The following is a 19098-nucleotide window of genomic DNA, read 5'->3' as shown; positions in this document are numbered from 1 at the left end:
GCTCCTCCATGCCAACCTGCTCCCAGCCACGTCCTCCCATGTCTCAAGGTCCATGTGAAACCGCTTTAGATTTGCTTTGATGTTGTCCTTATACCTCATCTTTTGGCCACCCTGGGCACGCTTTCCCTCAACAAGCTGAGAGTAGAAAATCTGTTTTGGGAGGCGGAGATCCGGCATTCGGACAACATGACCAGTCCATCTGAGCTGGCGTTGAGCAACAGTAGCGGTGATAGTGGGAATGTCAGCCTCACTCAGGACGCTGGTGTTGGTGCGTCTGTCCTTCCAACTGATTCTGAGGATTTTTCGGAGGCATCTTTGGTGGTACGTCTCCAGGGTTTTTACATGCCTCCTGTATGTGGTCCAGGTCTCCGATCCATAGAGAAGAGTGGGCAGCAAGACAGCTTTGTATACCATGATTTTGGTCTTTGCCAGAAGGTCACGGTTCTCAAATACTCTCTTCCTTAGCCTTGAGAAAGCCCCACTGGCACAGCTGAGACGGTGTTGTATTTCATCATCTATGTTGGCTTTTGATGATAGGATGCTGCCTAGGTATGGGAAGTGGTCCACATTTTCCAGTCTAGCGTTGTCGATGGAGATGTTTGGAGGTGAGACTGGAGTACTGTTTGGTGGTGATTGATGGAAGATTTGGGTTTTTTTTATATTAATTGTTAGTCCTAGCTGTTTGTACACCCTCGTGAAGGCAACCAGTGTACACTGTAGGTCCTCTTCTGAGAGGGCTACAAGGGCGTTATCGTCTGCATACTGTAGCTCCATAATGGATATGGTGTTCGTTCGACCTTTGGCCCTAAATCTGTTGATGTTAAAAAGTCGCCCGTCAGTTCTGTACATAATCCGAACTCCATGGGGAAGATGTTTGTCCGTGAGATGGAGGATAGCAGTAATGAAGAGAAGATGGAGAACAGGGTTGGGGCAATGACACATCCCTGTTTCACTCCCGTGTCAACCCTGAAGGGCTCTGTTTCATCTCCACTACTACTGAGGACTGTACACACACACACACACAGCGTATCACAAAAGTGAGTACACCCCTCACATTTCTTGAAATAGTTAAGTATATTTCTTCATGGGACAACACTGGAAAAAATTATTTTTGACACAATGAAAAGTAGTCTGTCTGCAGTATATATAACAGAGTTAATTTATTTTCCCCTCAAAATAACTCAAAATAAAGCCATTAAAAGCTGAATCCCTGGTAACAAAAATGAGTACACTCTTTACAAAAAGTTGTCAATATTAACATACAACATGTCAACTCTCAATATTTTGTGTGGCCACCATCATTATCCAAAACTGCCTTTACTCTCCTGGGCATGGAGTTTACCAGAGCTTCACATGTAGCCACTGAAATGCACTTCCCCTCTTAAATTACGGCATTGCGGAGCTGGAGGCTATTTAAGACTTTGCGCATATCTACCTTCTGCTTGAGGATGCCGCAAAGATGTTCTATTGGGCTCAAGTCTGGAGACATGCTTGGTCAGTCCATCACCTTTACCCCCAGCCTCTTTAATAAAGCAATGATTGTCTTGAATGTGTGTTTTGGGTCATTGTCATGCTGGAACACTGTTCTGCAACCCAGTTTCTGGAGGGAGGGATCATGCTCTGCTGCAGTATTTGACAGTACATGTTGGAGTTCATGTCTCCCTCAATGAAATGTAACTCTCCAATACCTGCAGCAGTCATGCAGCCCCCAGACCATGACATTCCCACCACCATGCATGACACACTTATCTTTGTACTCCTCACCTGGTCGCCGCCACAGATGCTTAAGGCCATCAGAACCAAACAAATTAAATTTCGTCTCATCAGTAATTTATGAGCTTTGTTGACATGTTCAGCAAACTGTTTGTGGGCTTTCTTGTGTATTGCCTTCAGAAAAGGCTTCCTCCTGAGGGGACACCCATGTACACCAATTTGAAAATTACAAAGATAAGTGTATCATGCCTACAGTCAAGCATGGTGGTGGGAATGTAATGGTCTGGGGCTGCATGCCTTCCTTGAGTCTCTTATGCTACTCAAAAACTGATGTTCGATTCATGCAAGGTGGTCCAAAAGCAGTCTGAAGCATTTCGTACGTTTCTGTGGCATTTTTCCAAGTTTAAAACAGAATTTTATTGCATAGCATTCTTCTAAAGTGTCCTGAAGTCCAGATTTCATTTTTAAAATTCACCAGCTGTGACAATCAGGCTTTAGTAGGGTGTATTCCAATTCCTGCTGTAGTTGTTAATTTAAACCTGAAATCATGGAAATTGGTCAGTCATCTCCTATGATGTATAGTGATAACATACTGAATTTCCAAGAGTCGATGACAATTTTAAATGCTTGTACAAAAAAGTCTGGACACTTATTTAAATATATATAAAAACAAGATATATGAGTTTGTACTAAAATGACATGAATCAAGATCATAAAGCAAAGATATATAGAAGTAGCAAAAACTAACATATTTTAGAAGTGTGTAGATGGTTGAGAAGATGTGATTTGTAATGCATACAATTTATTGATGTTTTATATTTTTTGTTTAAAAGCTCTGTTCTGCTGGCCGACTTTGCAGCTACACTGTTACCCTGATGACTACCGTACACTCATTAACTTACCCTCTGGGGATTCTCTTGTTATAAAAACAAAAAAAAAAGAAGCTTGTCTCTATCTTTAAATCTAATCACATATAATTTTTCACTAAGGCATAAATAACAAGGTGTATTTAAAAATTGTCAAGTGTTGGTTTTCTTTAAAATATCCCTTTTGACAGTGGTGTTTGATTTGAAATATTTAGTTCTAGGTAGTATACTTAAAGTGATTCTTTGAATGAGTAATTTGGATTGTTGAAAGAGCATTTGTGGTCGGGATATCTTCCTTGAAGCAATATCAATAAAATATTTATTTATAGTAGGATTTTCCTTAATTGTTATTCTGACTTGGTAAACTAAAGATGTTGTTAAACACTTCTTTTTAAGGAGCATTCTGATTTTGTTATATATATATATATATATATATATATATATATATATATATATATATATATATATATATATAAGCATGTTTGATTGAACACAATACAGTTACCTTTTTTCCAATTTCTGAATATCTTTTCCATTCGCCGAACGGTCTTTTTAATTTCAGCTGGCTGTTGTATAAAATGGCACCCAAAAGTTGTTGTTTAGCTATATTCTTCTCAAGCGCTTTCTATCGGTGCATCTGATTATCATTGTTATCATTTTCTTTTTCTTTAGGCAAATTGAAATGAAAAATAATTCGCCCCTAACCTTCCTGCACCCACTTTTATAACCAATAAAAAAAAAATTATAAATATACCACGCCTCAAAGGAAAAGAAAACAATAACAACAACAATTGCTCCTGATGATAAACCAAAGAGCATCACTTTTTACGATCATCGAAAGCATTTTCCCAACTGGACACGTCACTACCAAGAGCTTTAAGATTATCTTTGATGTTGTCCTTAAAGCATTTCCTATGTTTATGTTGTGGAGGCTTTCCTTGTGTAATTTCACCATAGAACAGGCGCTTTGGCAATCTCTCATCGTCCATCCTTGTCAGATGTCTAGCCCACCTCATCTGGTCACGTATAATCAACTTCTCGATACATGGGACGTCAGCTCACATGAGAACATCCATATCAGGTATAAAAGAGTTCCACCTGATGCCCAGAATGTGTCTCAGGAATTTCTGGTGCACCTGCTGGCACTTGTGGAAGAGGCATGCTCCCAGTTCTGGACCTGTATCGAGGTGGTGATTGAGGCTGAAGGCGGCTATATTGAATAGATGTCAGCTCTACTATATCAAGTTACCCGAATTAATTTTTCCAATAAAAATTTTAAAATAAAGCTGTAGCGTTGTTTTCTTTAGGACGACAAACATTATGTCATTCAAAAAAATATTCCAAAATAGCCACTCTTCAGATGGCGAAATGTATACATATATGAACATTCTTCTAATCCCTATTGGAGAGAGAAAGCAGTTGGACCTACCTCCACCCAACTATGTCTTTTTCTTTAATTATTTTCCATTAGTCATGGAATTTATAAATTGCCCCATTTTCATATTTCTACTTTTTAAATTATATTCCAATCAATTACCTATCTTGATATTACATTAAACCTCTGGCTCTAATCATCACACTGGAACGGTATCCAGTTTATAAAAATCTTGCCTCAATGACTGCCAAAGAAAATCGGCTAAATTTCAGACAATGTAGTTTAAATATTGGAAGCTTGTGTCGAAGGTCTGGATAATTGTTTAGTTTTTTTAAGAGAAAATGTGTTGACCTGTGTTGTGTCCAAGAAACTCGATGGAACGGTAAATCTGATAGAATGCTTGTAGGAAAGAATGCAAAATGTTATGACATTCGTTGGAATCGCATTTCTGTTCAAGTCACTGCAACTTATGTGTTGTAATGTTGGAAAGTTTGGTGCTTGTTGAAAGAGAGGTGACAGATCAATTTTTTTTAAAATATGTCATTTTAAGTAAAAACAATATTACTTGCCATGTCGAAAATAGTACTATATTCAAAAATTACGAAAATCCATCAAACCGAATAGAACAATAGCTATTGTGTTTTTAGTAAAAAAAAAAAAAAGTCTTGCTATAGGATATACCTGTTGTACGCCATTACGATTTAATCTAAAATATGTTTTCCAAGTTAAGTCACCAATTTTTGCACTCTTCACGGTCTACTTTCAAACATCTACGAAAAATGCAATTTTCCCCAATTTTCGTAAAAATTACTTTAACATAAATAACTTTCTATTCAATGAATTTTCGTAAATTTTAGATATATTACTTTTGACATTTTTTGACATGGCACTTAGGTAATTAATATTGTTTTTGCTTAAAATGACATTTTTAATTTTTTTTTTTATTTAATCGAACTGTCACCTTTCTTTCAAAACAAGCCCTAAAAGTTCTCTTCACTTTGTGGCAACTCTTTCTTTCGGTAAATTTTTTCTTTAACGACCACTCAATACTCACCTTTAAATTGACGACTTTTATAGGTTTTTGAAACTGCTCAAAAGAACACGAATACCACATTCAAATTTGAGGAAGACAAGTAGTTTAATGGATATTAAGATATTTTTTCCCAATGTATTATTTAATGAATGTCAGTGGCATTTGCTATTCTTAACATGGGGAGAAAGGAGGAATTATGGCCGCCAGTGAAAACATAAGAGATTTGTTAAATATTTTTGACTCCTAATAGGGGTAGTTATTTATTTGCCGCCCACCTCGGCAAAATGTGGTACAAGGCCAGAAAGTGGGGATCCAGCAGGCTACCCTAAAGGAGGGGCACTCCTGCAATTGTAAAAATTGCCTGAGTAACCCCGTTGGCATTCCTTAGTAGGGGCGCCTCAGGCAGTAAGCAATGAACTTACTCCACCGGAAAGCCCATTGGCAAGGCCTGGGAGAGTGGACCACTAGGTATTACCCAGGCAGCATACCTCAGTCCAACAGGTGCTGGGCCGGTTCCCAGCCCCTCACCTGTTGGGCTGAGTAGTGTCAAGTGACGAATCCTTGACGAGTACTACTACCCTGTCTCCCTGCAGCCAAAGCCGCTAGGAGACCTTCCCCATCACGAGTAATGGGGGTATGACACCAATGATTTTGACGATCGTTTTTATAACCACCGGTTGTGCTAACCAACCAATGAAAATCTTCCAAAGGTTCTATAAAAATTGTCGAATTTTGGATTCAATCAGTTTGCCGTTAACTACGTCACGGACCGCATTTGATTCTTGGTCGCCATCTTTGTTACTGGCAATTACTTTACACTCAGTATCGGGACTGCACTGATTCTTGGCTGCCATCTTTGTTCAACATAATGTCTCAACACTTAACAAGATTACATTTGAATAATAAAGGTCTTAATATCAAGAAAACTACTTGTCTGCTCCTAATTTAAATGTGCTATTCGCCTTCAGCATACCCGAAAACCAATTCAATCACCAATTTAATGGTGAATGTTGAGTTGTAGTTAAAGTAAAAATAAAAAATACCGGTGCTTATACACATTACGAACCAAAGTAAACCTAGATTTGCCGAATTAAATATGAAAATGGTGAAGCTGAGATAAGTAGATCCAGCAGGCGAGCCTCGTTCTGACATTCGAAAAATTAAGGTTAGCAATCGGTGAAGCTACCAAAAAGTTACCCTTTTGAATGAAGATGGATATAAACAATATTTTTAAAATTAATTTTTTAATTTTACTTAAAAATAAAATGTAAACAAAACAAAATATTTTAGAAAATAATTTCTTAATTTTAAATAAAAATGGATTGTAAAGAAAATTCTTTGTAAATAATCATTGAAAAATATGCAAAGTGTTTACATAGCAGGTTCTTTGGGATAATAGGGGCGCCTGAAACTTCCCTTCCTAAAAGCTTTAGTGTTTTTATTATTTTAAAGCGCTTTTTTTCTTTTTTTTCTTGGGTTTGTATTACTGTACACATAGATTCTAAAAAGTTGTCAAAAAACAAATATATAACAAATAAATATTATCAAAGGCAAGATAAGTTACTTTTCTACCTAGCTGGATATATTTTTCATGTTTTTATTTAATGTAACATGTTTATTCAGCTCGAAAAGCATACAGTGTTTACCGATGTATTGGAAAATTCAAGATGGCGCCCGAGTCTCTCTTTAACACGGTAAGTTCAGGAAAAGATGTTATAAATAATAAACTAGACAAAATACTGTTAGAAATTCGCTCAATATATATTACCGTGACATAAGCTGACATATATTCGGTGTTTTTTAAATAGTATTTTGTCTAGTTTATTATATATAACACCTTTTCCCAAACTTACCATGTTAAAGAGAGTGTCGGGCGCCATTTTGAATTTTCCAATACATCGGGCAACACTGCATGTTTTTCGAGCTGAATAAACATGTTACATTGAATAAAAACACAAAAAATGGGGTTTGTATTACTGTACACATAGATTCGAAAAAGTTGTCAAAAAACAAATATATAACAAATAAATGTTATCAAAGGCAAGATAAGTTACTTTTCTACCAAACTGGATATAATTTTCGTGTTTTTATTCAATTTAACATGTTTATTCAGCTCGAAAACCTTACAGTGTTTAGCGATGTATTGGAAAATTCAAAATGGCGGCCGATTCTCTCTTTAACACGGTAAGTTTGGAAAAAGGTGTAATAAATAATAAACTAGACAAAATACTGCTAGAAATTCGCTCAATATATGTTACCGTGACATAACTTGACATATATTCGGTGGTTTTTAATAGTATTTTGTCTAGTTTATTATTTATAACACCTTTTCCTGAACTTAGCGTGTTAACGAGAGAATCGGCCGCCATCTTGAATTTTCCAATACATCGGTAAACACTGTATGTTTTTCGAGCTGAATAAACATGTTAAATTGAATAAAAACACGAAAATTATATCCAGTTTGGTAGGAAAGTAACTTATCTTGCCTTTGATAACATTTATTTGTTATATATTTGTTTTTTGACAACTTTTTCGAATCTATGTGTACAGTAATACAAACCCAAAAAATGTATCCAGTTTGGTAGAAAAATAACTTATCTTGCCTTTGATAATATTTATTTGTTATATATTTGTTGTTTTGACAACTTTTTCGAATCTATGTGTACAGTAATACAAACCCCAGGATTTAAATGTATTGTAATGCTTTTATGGTGGTCGAAAAACGTTTTTCAGCCGCCATATTACTTCTTATTTACTTGTCTCCCCACGAGGGCAGAGTTAGACACAAGGTCGGTTTTTAATGTAGATAAGCATTTATTACTAAAAAAACGAAATGGTGAAATATAAAAGCAAGTTAAGCTAAAAGTAAAAAAAATTAAAGAAAAAATTCAAAACGAAAAAGTGAAATAAATTGTCTTTTTCTTTCGTTGTACTTCTGTTATTTGTTTTTGACAAATCAGACATGCCGCTCGTAAAACATTTTTCTTTCTTAGAAACGCTTTCACTTCCTCGTAACTTTTCCAAAATTGACCCATGCTTTCTATATATCCATCATTCAAAGGTTCAATAATGGTAAGCAGCAGCACCGGTGTCAAAATTTAACGTGACCTAACTGTTCAGATTTTTCAGAACGAGGCTCGTCTGCTGGACCTACTTATCTCAGGCTGCACCAATATTAGATTAAAAACAGTAATTTATGGCTAGTTGATTTCTCTGCAAGGCACATTAAATTAGCATTCATTTTAAGTAAAAATGGCGTCCATGTCAACGTTGTAGTTTTAGAAACAGGAAATGAAATTCAGCTTCTCACTTTTCGTGATTCGATTTACGGAAAAATAAATAAATAAATAAATAATTTTAAAAAAATGCAGGAAGCGAGGAGTCAAAAAGGAGATAATTGAATTTCCTGTTTCTGGAACTATAACATTGACATGGACCCCATTTTTTCTACAAATAAATAATTTAACGTAGTTATAAATTACTATTTTAATTCGTTTTTTTTTTATTCTAAGGCATAGTAATACTAAGTTGTTAGAGAAAATAGTAAAATACGTTTTACTTTGAATAATTTACGTGACTGAAGTAGGAATTAACGAAATAAACTTATTTCAATGTTGTTAAAAAACTTTTCTTTTTTTTAAATTTATTTTCAATTATATACGTTTCCAAAATAATTCAGCATGTAAAAAAATTAAATAAATAAAAACATACATAAACATTTAATTATTTTTTGTTCATTAAAATAGTTTAAATAAAATATAAGCAAGATAGTGGATATTAAAAAAAATGAAAAGCACACACAAAAAAAAAAAACAAAAAAAAAAAAACAAACAAACAAAAACACGGTTTTCCAGAAAAATATTTTAAAAAAAGTTGGTTTCCATAGAAACTATTACAACATTATACGTACCTTTCGGAATAAGTTTTGTCTTTAAAAAAAATAACAACGAAAAAAAAAAAAAAAATAGGACAGTCTTTTAAATAACAGTGGAGTTAATTTCCTGTCAATTTAATATGAACTTGCAATTAAAAAAAAAAACTAGTGTTGCCGGTCTTGATTAAAAAAATTACGTATGTCCAATGTTTGTTTACTTTCGTCATTTGCTTAATGAAAACACGAGTTTCAAGACGACAGCTTTTTTAAATGGGAATTCTGGGTAAAACTTATCTGAAATAAAATCTAAATTAGTTTTTACTTTTATTTAAAGATTATTTATTAAAATCAGTTTTTCTGTCGAAAACTTATGTTTAAATAAAAAAACAAAATCATAATTTTAAGTTATTCTACAAAACAACGTTACTTGAAATCTCGTTAGAACATTATTAGACAAGATGGCGGACCAGAAAAAAACCGATGCTAACTCCAAGGAAAAAAAGGGTTCCAAGACTCCACCGAAAGAGGAAGAACAAGACCTTGTGAGTTTATTGTTTATAAACAGTCATTTATTTGATCTGGATCAGTTATTTCCGAATAAATATAGTTTGTAACTATTTTTGAAGCCGGTAGTCATGTCGCCGCAGTTTCTGCTATGTCATGATCGGCTTTTTTGTCTACTAATGTCGCTCGCTTACACGTTTTTGTTCGATGATTTAGTATATTTTTACACACATATATTGTATTATATTATTTTATAGACTTATTTAAAGTTATTTTATGTCTAATAATAATTATAGGATTATCGCAAATAGTTTGTTTAATAGACTTTTCAAACAAATGTCTTTTTTTTCATTAAAAAAGAACGGAGAGTTTTTAAAAGGGGACTTCAGTGTTTTATTTTTTAGTAAAAAAGATGGACGGATCTCATGACATGGTTTAAAAAAGAAGAAAATTATTAATGAAAGATGTTTATAAAATATATACATTTCTTAATTATAACGTAATTTGAATTTTTATTCTTTGATAGTGAAAAATTAACAAGGATATCTATTGTAATTTACATTTTGTTGTTTGACGAACGAATATTCTATTTCAATGTGTCTAATTTTGCTTCTCATTATAAAAGTAAACGATTTTAATTTTTTAATTAAAACTTGTAATATTGGTTTAAAAACAAATAGTGGACCTGCACCCTCCCCCCCCCCCAACTTATATATTCTTTTCGTTTTTTTTTTTTTTTTTTTTTTTTTTTGGTAAATTTTTCAGATTAGGTCTACCTCCACAATTTTGTTTTAAATGACGACTTTTAGAGGTTTTTGACTATGCTGAATATGAAAATCGCATTGAAATTTTGCAGAAATAAGTAGTTATCGAGATATAAAAAGTTGCATTATGCATTGGATTCTTGCTGCCATCTTTTTTACGCGCGTGCGCGCTATAAACAAATCTACTCATCTATGACTGACACTGCACGCGCGTAAAAAAGATGTCCGCCAAAGAATACAATGCATAATACAACTTTTTATATCTCGATAAATAGTTATTTCTGCAACATTTCAATGCGATTTTCGTATTCAGCATAGTCGAAAACCAAACCGGTATTATTATACAAACACCGTGACAGCGAATTAGTAAAATCTTTTACGTAGTATTCTGTTACGTTTCGGTGTGCTGAACACGAATCTGAAAACTGGGTTAGGGTTAGGGTACATTTTTTTCTACTAATTCGCTGTCACGGTATTTGTATAAATATACCCGAAAACCTATAAAAGAAAATTGTGGAGGTGGACCTAATCTAAATAAATACCCAATATTTAAAGATTTTTAGGGAGCGCTCAGTTTCTGATACGTTCTAGTAAATCGATCCCCCATAATAGAACCAGTCGACGTTTGAAGGCCAAATTGCTTTTAAAAATGTCAAATTCGATAAATTTGGCCTTAAGAGAGGGCCAATCTGGCAATACTGAAAATTGGCCTTTTTAAAGCAGTTTGGCCTTCAAACGTTGACTGGTTGGTTCTATTGTGGGGGGGATCGATTTACTATAACATTGTTAGGTGAAAGTACAGAATAGTTATTATACAAAACACTCTCTCCTCCCCATGTTAAGAATGGGTTTCTAGATGTTATTTCAGGGCAGTAACTTAGATGCATATTGCATAAGTACCCTTCGGAAAAATAAATACAAAATCTGTTAAATGGTTTTAAAATTTTAAATTTACTCTTAAATGTTTTGTTTATATTTCGCCGCGTATATTGCATGGAAATAAAACTTTGTATCAACCCCATAAAAATACAATACTTATTTAATTTTACACATAAATAACGTACTTCGTTAAAATAAACATTATAAACAAAACAATTCACTTTATTCATGAAAGTAATTGTATTGAAAATTGTCCTATTTGGAATCCACTTTTTGAGTTTAATTTCCTTATTTTTATTCATATATAAAAAATATATATAAATAACATTTTTTCTAAAAATGTTAAAATAAACTTAGGTTCATTTTCTCTCTTTTCTTTCACTTTACTAAAAAGCAAACATTTCTACTTCCGGTATGAAATAAACATCCATTGAACAAAACGAAATCATATGAAATTAAAAGATTACTATATAAGTATGGTATTTTATGCACTTGTTGTAGTTGTACCGCACTGAAATAATGCCGTTATTTAGAAAGCCATTCTTAACGTGGGGAGGGTATTTTGTTACTATTCTATATTTTCACCGGTGGAGTCCAAAAAATACCAACGGTGGAGTGGTGGTGGTGGACCTGAACGAAAATCGCCCTCTCTCTAATTTTCACCGGTAGCGGTACTAGTTGGTATTTTTTACGACCTAACCCAGCGTAGTATGAACACACCCAACCTCCCTATGGTTAGAACGGCTTTCGGAATACCCCCCCCCACACACACCCCAACATCGAAAACTATGCTACATACTAAAACATATAAAAGTTATAGGGGAAGTGATTGTCGTTCAGGTCCGCCATTTCACCTAACAATTTAATAAACAAAAAGATATCGTGAAACTGGAATTTAACTTAAATACTATTTGAAAAATGACGCGGTCCAACAAGTGCACACTGCATAAGCACCATAATTTATTTTACAAGCATTAATTAAATTGGGTCATCTTTACGATTACTGTTTCCACTCCACTTCCGGTTGCTCTAACCCACCCATGTTACAGTTTTGTTTTTTTTAAATAACATTATAATTTAGAAAATAAAAAAAAAACATTTTTAACATGGAAAGAGGGGGGGACTTCCCTTACCTATTTTGTATTTTACTTTGATGAGCCATCTCCTCAAATTTAATAAATAAAAGCTACTGTAAAAAAGAAGATAAATAAAAACGAAGGAGCAAACGGAAGTAAAGTTGAAACAGTAATCGTAAAGATAACCATTAAATAATTAATCGGTAAATTTTTACTTGGTTTCCACATTTACATTTTCCTTTAAAATGACGATTTTCCAGGTTTTCGTGTATACTGAAAACGAATATCGCATTTAAATTTTCCATAAACAAATAGTTTTCTGGATATTAAAGCAATATAATGTCTTACGTTATGCAAGCAAGTGCCAAAAATAGCTTACACGAAGGACAATGGCCACCACTTATAACATAAGGAATTACATTAATAAATAATAATTAATGCTTAATATCCGAAATCTATTTATTTATTTATTTTTTTTTTGAAAATTTAAATGTGATTCGTTTTCAGCATACCCGGAAACCTTTAAAAGTTGTCATTTTAAAGGAAAATGTTAAGATGGAAACCAAGTAAAAATTTATCATGAATTTTTTTTTTTTTTTTTTTTTTTACAGTGATCACCACTTATCAAGGCTCGGAAGCCACTCAAGGATAAGGGTTATTGCAAGTACATTACGTTAGTGTGGAGATTTGATGAAGTGTTTACTTAAAGGGGCGGTTCATTAGGAATTTGTTAACATTGGACTTGAAGACATCCAAGTTGTAGTCCGGTGGGAAGCAGGCAGATGGAACAGGGTTCCACAGGCGTGCAGTTCTAAGAAAGAAGCTTTGTTCATGGAATCCGCGTTTTGATTTAGGCACAGATATAGAGTGGGGGAAATTTTTCACAGTGGATTCAGCTAGACGGGTGTTTTTCGTAAAAGATTGGCGAGGGGGGACGAGAGATTGGAGTTCAGACGAGCACCTGCCATGGAAATAACGATAAAACAAGGATAGGCTTGCAACGTCTCTAAGTTTAGGTAATAATGAATTCCTAGATCTTTTTTAACAAGGGAGTCATCTTTAGCATGGCCCAAAATTTATTTCGAAACAAAAGTAGTGTTAAATCTTAAGTTAGAACAAACAAAAAAAAATATGTCAGTTTCATTACAGCCGTGTTGAACTTTGATAATAGCTCAAAAATCGAAAATTAAATACTTTCATTATTGGATGTGTTTCTACCAGTATTTTTCATTTTTAATTTCTGAGCGATTATCAAGGTTTGTAATGAACTGACATACCTTTTTTCTTTTTTTTCTTTTTAAACACTACTTGTATTTCAAATTATACACTTTAAAATAAGTTAAAACACAAAACTCATCCTGGTATGTTCAAGAGTTACTTATCTTCCCTTTGGCAACATTTATTTCTTGTAAATTTAATTTTTCACCTCTTTTTCTTTTTTTTTCTTTTTTATTTGTTGGCTATTATAAAAAAAAATGAACTATAACCAATAACTTAAAAATATTAAATTAAAAATATTTAGTTGTGATGGGTTAAAAAAAAAAAAAAAAATTGAAAATATAAATCACGAGGATAGAAGCAGCTTAGCCTGCCTTAAACGTTCAAAATAGACTTTGTGGCCTAGTTGGGGATGTTCTTTTTTTTTTCTTCCCTGCTACCTTTTTCCCACAGAAGAGATGTTGTGAACCTCTCTTCTTTATCGTTATTTTCATGGCAAATGCTCGTCTGAACTCCAATCTGTGGTCCCCCTGTCCTGACTTTCATGAAAAACACTCGTCTAGCTGAAATCACTATCAATGATTTCCCTCACTCTTTACCTGTGCCTAAACCTAAATGTAGATTTCATGAACAAAGTTTCTTTCTTAGAATTGCACGCCTGTGGAACTCTGTTCCATTTTCCTATTTTCCAAATGACTACAATATGGTTGTCTTCAAGTCCAATGTGAACAAATTTTTGATGAGCCATCCCCTTAAGTAATCCAATTTACCAAATTCACATTACTACTGATGACTAGAACATGTTCCCCATGACCACTGTACACTCATTAACCCTTCTCCACGAGTTGCCTTTGGGCCTTGATAAGTGGTGATTCCTTTGTAAAAAAAGAAAATAATAATAATCATTAAAAAACAAACTTTAAATTGTATACTTGATATTTCTACAAAATTTGAACCGAACAAAACTGACTTGCTGAACTAAACATAAAACCTAGGTTATGGTTAAAATTCTGTCAAAGTACCATATCATTTCTGCAAATTTCATAGAAAATTGTTTTCAGTAAATTTTTTAATGCATTTTATGCGTCAACAAATAAAAGAGGGAGTCACAAAATAGTGTTAACATTGTCTTTATTTGCCTCCCCATGAGGCCAAAGTGAGATATGAGCATTATATTATCTCTAAATCTTTAATAGGCAATTGTAATTCTCATTTTTTAAAGTTTAATTTAAAAAAAAAATATTGATAAAGCAAAATGCTGAAATGGTACTAACATTTTGTTTGTTTGTTTACCTTAGCATCTGATGTTCTAACAATTCTTAAAAGCTTTTTTCTTAGAACTGCACACTAGTGGAACTCTCTGCCGCTTGCCTGTTTCCCACCTGACTACAACTTGGACGTCTTCAAGTCCAACATAAACAAACTCCTGACAAACCGCCCCCTTAAGTAAGACACTATCAAAACCCCCAATACTAATGATTACTACAATAGTATCTCCTGGATTACTGTACACGCAATAACCCTTATCCCTGAGTGGCCTTCGGGCCTTGATAAGTGGTGACCCCCATGTAAAAAAAATAATTAAAAAAATAGTATAAGAAATTATATCATATTTAATTCAAACTATTTTTTATTTACGATGCTGATAACCAAATGTACTCAATTCTTTTTACGGAAAATTATTGCTATTTTTGCTAACTGGAGACCATAATTTCCTTCATCAGTGCTCCACCTATTGAAAAAAAAATATATATATATATGTTAGTGGGAGAGACCACAGCAGTGTTCAATTGATAAAAAATGAAAAATAGGTGATATTTATTGATATACGTATTATAGAAAATCTATGCTACATCGGTACCAAATCCAAACAAACATAGTTGATCTACGCTGCACTAAGAGACCAACTATAGGTCCCCTTTGTTTGGATTTAAAACTGATAATATCAATGTTGTCCTGATTTTCTGTAATACATAACACAATGGTTCTAGGTTCTATCCTCGGCTTGGGAGAGGTGCTAGTCTAGCTGCACTGATGGGTTGATACAACGAAACAGTACTGTATGTGGATGACTACAAATATATATATATATATATGTTTGGAGGTACAGAATTTTTATGCAGTTTTGAATAAAATAGGCGGAAGTTTCTCAAGAGCTCTTTCGGCTATCATCTCATGAGGAGAAAATCGATAGCGTACAAAATAATCTTATGTCGAAAATAAAGAGTTCTAATGGGGAACTTATTGAATGTGCCAAAAGTACAGGGACACTAAAATAAATTTATTAACGTTTAAAAACAATTAAAATATTGGCACAATGAGGGGGGGGAAAAAAAAACGGGGGAAAAAAGATTCAAGTTCCCCAAAGAGAAACAATGCGTTTGATGTTTCCTTTTGCCGGCACAAAGGTTGACGCACCACAATAGAGACAGACTCCAAAATCTTTAAATGGTTTCTGGAGTCCGCTCTATGTAGCACTTTGAACCATTCTATTTTATATCTATCGGCACAGCACGAGTTGTCAACCAAATGCTGGGCAATAGCAGAGTCCAAGGCTGCAGAAGGAGGGAGACCACCAGACCCCATCCTCCCTTGTCTGATTTATATATATATATATATATATATATATATATATATATATATATTATAAACAAAACAATTTTGATTAGGTAGTTTGACTGTATTCAAGGGTGAAATGAGGCTCTCTGTTCATTGGCTACTACACCTAGATGTAGGGTAGTGCACCATTCTTTTCTTTGGATTACTCTTCTCCTTGTCTGCTGAGCGTTTAACAAGGGAAGATAAAAATATTGTTTAAAAAAAAATTTTTTTTATTTTCTAGTCTTTGGTATGATGATATCAAAGATTAAACACAAGTCTTCTGGTGAACACTATTATATCAAAAGGACTGGTATTATTGTTTTGATATGTAAAGATCAACAGATGAAAAATGAGTAGCTATACACATGCAAAACAAATCTTGTGTTCGTAACTAATATTTCATCCTTGTTTATCAAAAGATTTCTTTAAATTGAGATCTTGTTTCGATTGTTAAGTACAAAGATGTATGTCAAATAGATATATAAAAAGAGAGGAGAGAAGACTCGCCTTTAATTTTTTTTTTATTTATCCTCTCCATCCCTCATGCTACCTCCTTATATCTATCTGCACTTAGGAATCAAAAACGAAATATAATTCTCAAGTCATTTGCTAAATAAAGATGGAATATAAGTCATGAGTTTGATTTGTTTTTCTATTTGTGTCACTCACACTTCCCATTTATCTCATCATATAACATCATTTTCAACTGCACTCTTTGGCAGCGTATATAGAGGATCACCATCATTGTTGATTTCTTAATCATCATGTCAGATTGATTCTTGCATGGAGTAATGTCATAATTTTGGCTCTAAAATAAATTTTGGTATTAAAGAAAATTATTTAGGTTATTCGTATTATTTGGATTCTTCAGGCTACTATTCTCATTTTAAATTTCATTTTCACGTCTTGGTCAATGTAACTTCCAACTTTCTTCATATATATCTTGTTGAACTCCAGAATTTGAATGGAATTTCGAACGGAACCCTTTATTTACTTCACTGTTGTAGCATGCTCTCATTCTGCTAGCCATGACTGGATAGAGGTACGAAGTAATTCGTAATTGTATTTTTCCGGTCGTCTCACACTGAGAATTGAACCTTTAACCTTCAGGAAAATATCACTTTTACTATGGATTTTTTTTTCCAAATACTATAACCACTGTGCTACGGGTCCTTGCAGACAATTCTAGTACGAATTTTGGAAGCCTTAAACCCATTTTATATTTAATTGTAAATATCAAAATTGCTAATTGTTATTACTATACATTGTTTACTTATTACTGTATATATTATCTATTATTTATAATTAACGGTTCCCATATTGTTGTGAAAATGACACCCAAGATGATAACCGTAGTCTGAAGAAACCAGATAATATGAATAACAATCCTCATCTGAAAATTAAATTAATGTAAACAAGATTATCTTGACAATAATAAGTTAATCCATCTAAAATATTTTAGATTTTTATTTAGAACTAACTACAATAAACTATTCAAAACTAAATTTTATTTTTATTATATTTTAAACTTTATAAGGTGAACACATAGATTTTTGAAAACTTTATACAATGGTATTAAATCTATTTTTGTAGCTCAATTAACCATTTAGTTATGATCATTCAAGTTTCATTGGAAATTATGAAATTTACTGCTCGTGTACTATTCATGCAGAAGGTAAATTTTGCACTGTCTAACTTAAAAGTGCATGCTTCAAACAAGTGAAAAATATTTGCAAATCTAATATAATCTTATCCCTCCCATAGCCTTGAACCCATGGAGGGGCATAGACCATCCACAACTTTGTAGATGCTTTTGTAGCAAGGAGTTCTTTTTTTCGGGGTGAGGGTGCTGGCCCCACGCCCAACCTCCCCGGAAGGTACGTACAGTGCCTAGCCTTCCCAAATGGTCACCCATCTGGCACTGGCCAGGCCCAACGTTGCTTAACTTTGGTGATCTGGTGAGAACTGGTGTCAACGTGATTGTGCCGTACTAATGTAATCTTGTGGTAAATGAAAATTAATTCTAAATAATATTGAGCAGTCATAAACATTAAAGAAAATCACATTATTTAAAAAAAAAATGCAAAAATGATGAAATTCATTTCAACAGCCAACATATTCAGTCTTATTAATTCCTTGCACATTAACGATAAAGCTGTATTTTGATTTTTACAAGAAATCAATAATAAAAAAAACTTGTAAAACAGATTGAAGCATGATTCAATAATCAAGCAAAAATTTATTAGTATTTTATTCCTTTAAATTTTCAATTTAGATATTTTGTGAAAGACAACTTAAAATCCAATTGTAAGTCAACCATATTGATAAGTTGCTTCTCCTTCTCTCGTATAGAACTATCATGATATGCATGATATTGTAAGTATGCATTGCATAGACTTACAATATTCTATACACCAACATTTTTTTTTTTTTAAATGATTGCCTGTTTCACAAAAATAATCTAACTTGAAGTAATCTAAAAACAAAAAAATCTATTAATGACGCAAGAGAAAAGATTAAATTTTGTTTACGTCCAAATTTTATCCAAATACTCCGAGAAATAACCGAGATGTTGAAATTGAAGAGAATTTAACTGTATTTACACATGTTTGCATTCTAAACTATGCTGGTTTATGATGCCTACTTGGGTGGAATGTAGGTAGTGTTAGTGGAGTCTTAGTGATGGTGCAGGTTACAAGGAATTGCCATAGTCTGCATTTTAGTGCTGATTGGTAACTGGTACTCAGTTTTACATACACAAGAATGTAGGTTCTTCACTTTTTAGTAAAATTCAACTTGTTTTTCTTAAATCCAGAAAAGATGTATTTTCATCACTAGAGCATCGCTTTGGATGTAAGTTTGTGTTTTGATCGAAATCTACTTTTTCCCCCCTTAATAAGATTCTCACTCTTAAGGCAGATCTCTCAAATTGAAAATGTTGATATTGTAGTGAAAGCTAAGGCTTTAAATGATTCATGAAGAGTTGGATGTTTCATCAAAGAATGAGTACCTACTTCTTCACATCCCCCTCCCCCACATACACACTTCATATATCTCTTTTAATTTTGTCTTTTTCAACTGAAACTGATTGGAGATGTTTCCTGTGTTATTCTTTCTCCACACACACATGGGGATATGAAATTCATCTTGATATTTTTTTTCCATTGCCTACTCACAACCCTGATAGGTGGCTAA

The 19098-nt window shown here is 33.4% G+C and overlaps 2 protein-coding genes across 2 annotated transcripts in view; one reads left to right on the top strand and one right to left on the bottom strand.

The window, feature by feature from the left end:
- Nucleotides 1–9135, bottom strand: part of LOC145252797 (osmotic avoidance abnormal protein 3-like) — a 2582558-nt gene extending 2573423 nt beyond the window's left edge. Inside the window, exon 1 of the mRNA XM_080112744.1 lies at nucleotides 8898–9135. The gene's annotated coding sequence lies outside the window, so the exon portion shown is untranslated. The remainder of the gene's footprint in view (nucleotides 1–8897) is intronic.
- A 120-nt stretch (nucleotides 9136–9255) lies between these two features.
- LOC145252796 (26S proteasome non-ATPase regulatory subunit 2-like) overlaps nucleotides 9256–19098 on the top strand; it is a 74697-nt gene continuing 64854 nt past the window's right edge. The window contains exon 1 of the mRNA XM_080112743.1: nucleotides 9256–9403. Coding sequence (XP_079968869.1) covers nucleotides 9320–9403 — 84 coding nt within the window. The 5' untranslated portion in view covers nucleotides 9256–9319. The remainder of the gene's footprint in view (nucleotides 9404–19098) is intronic.

Source organism: Euprymna scolopes, chromosome 29 (genome assembly GCF_053919585.1).
Source record: "Euprymna scolopes isolate OS-2025 chromosome 29, ASM5391958v1, whole genome shotgun sequence".
Classification (NCBI taxonomy): domain Eukaryota; kingdom Metazoa; phylum Mollusca; class Cephalopoda; order Sepiida; family Sepiolidae; genus Euprymna; species Euprymna scolopes.
This window is presented reverse-complemented; position numbering and strand designations above follow the sequence as displayed.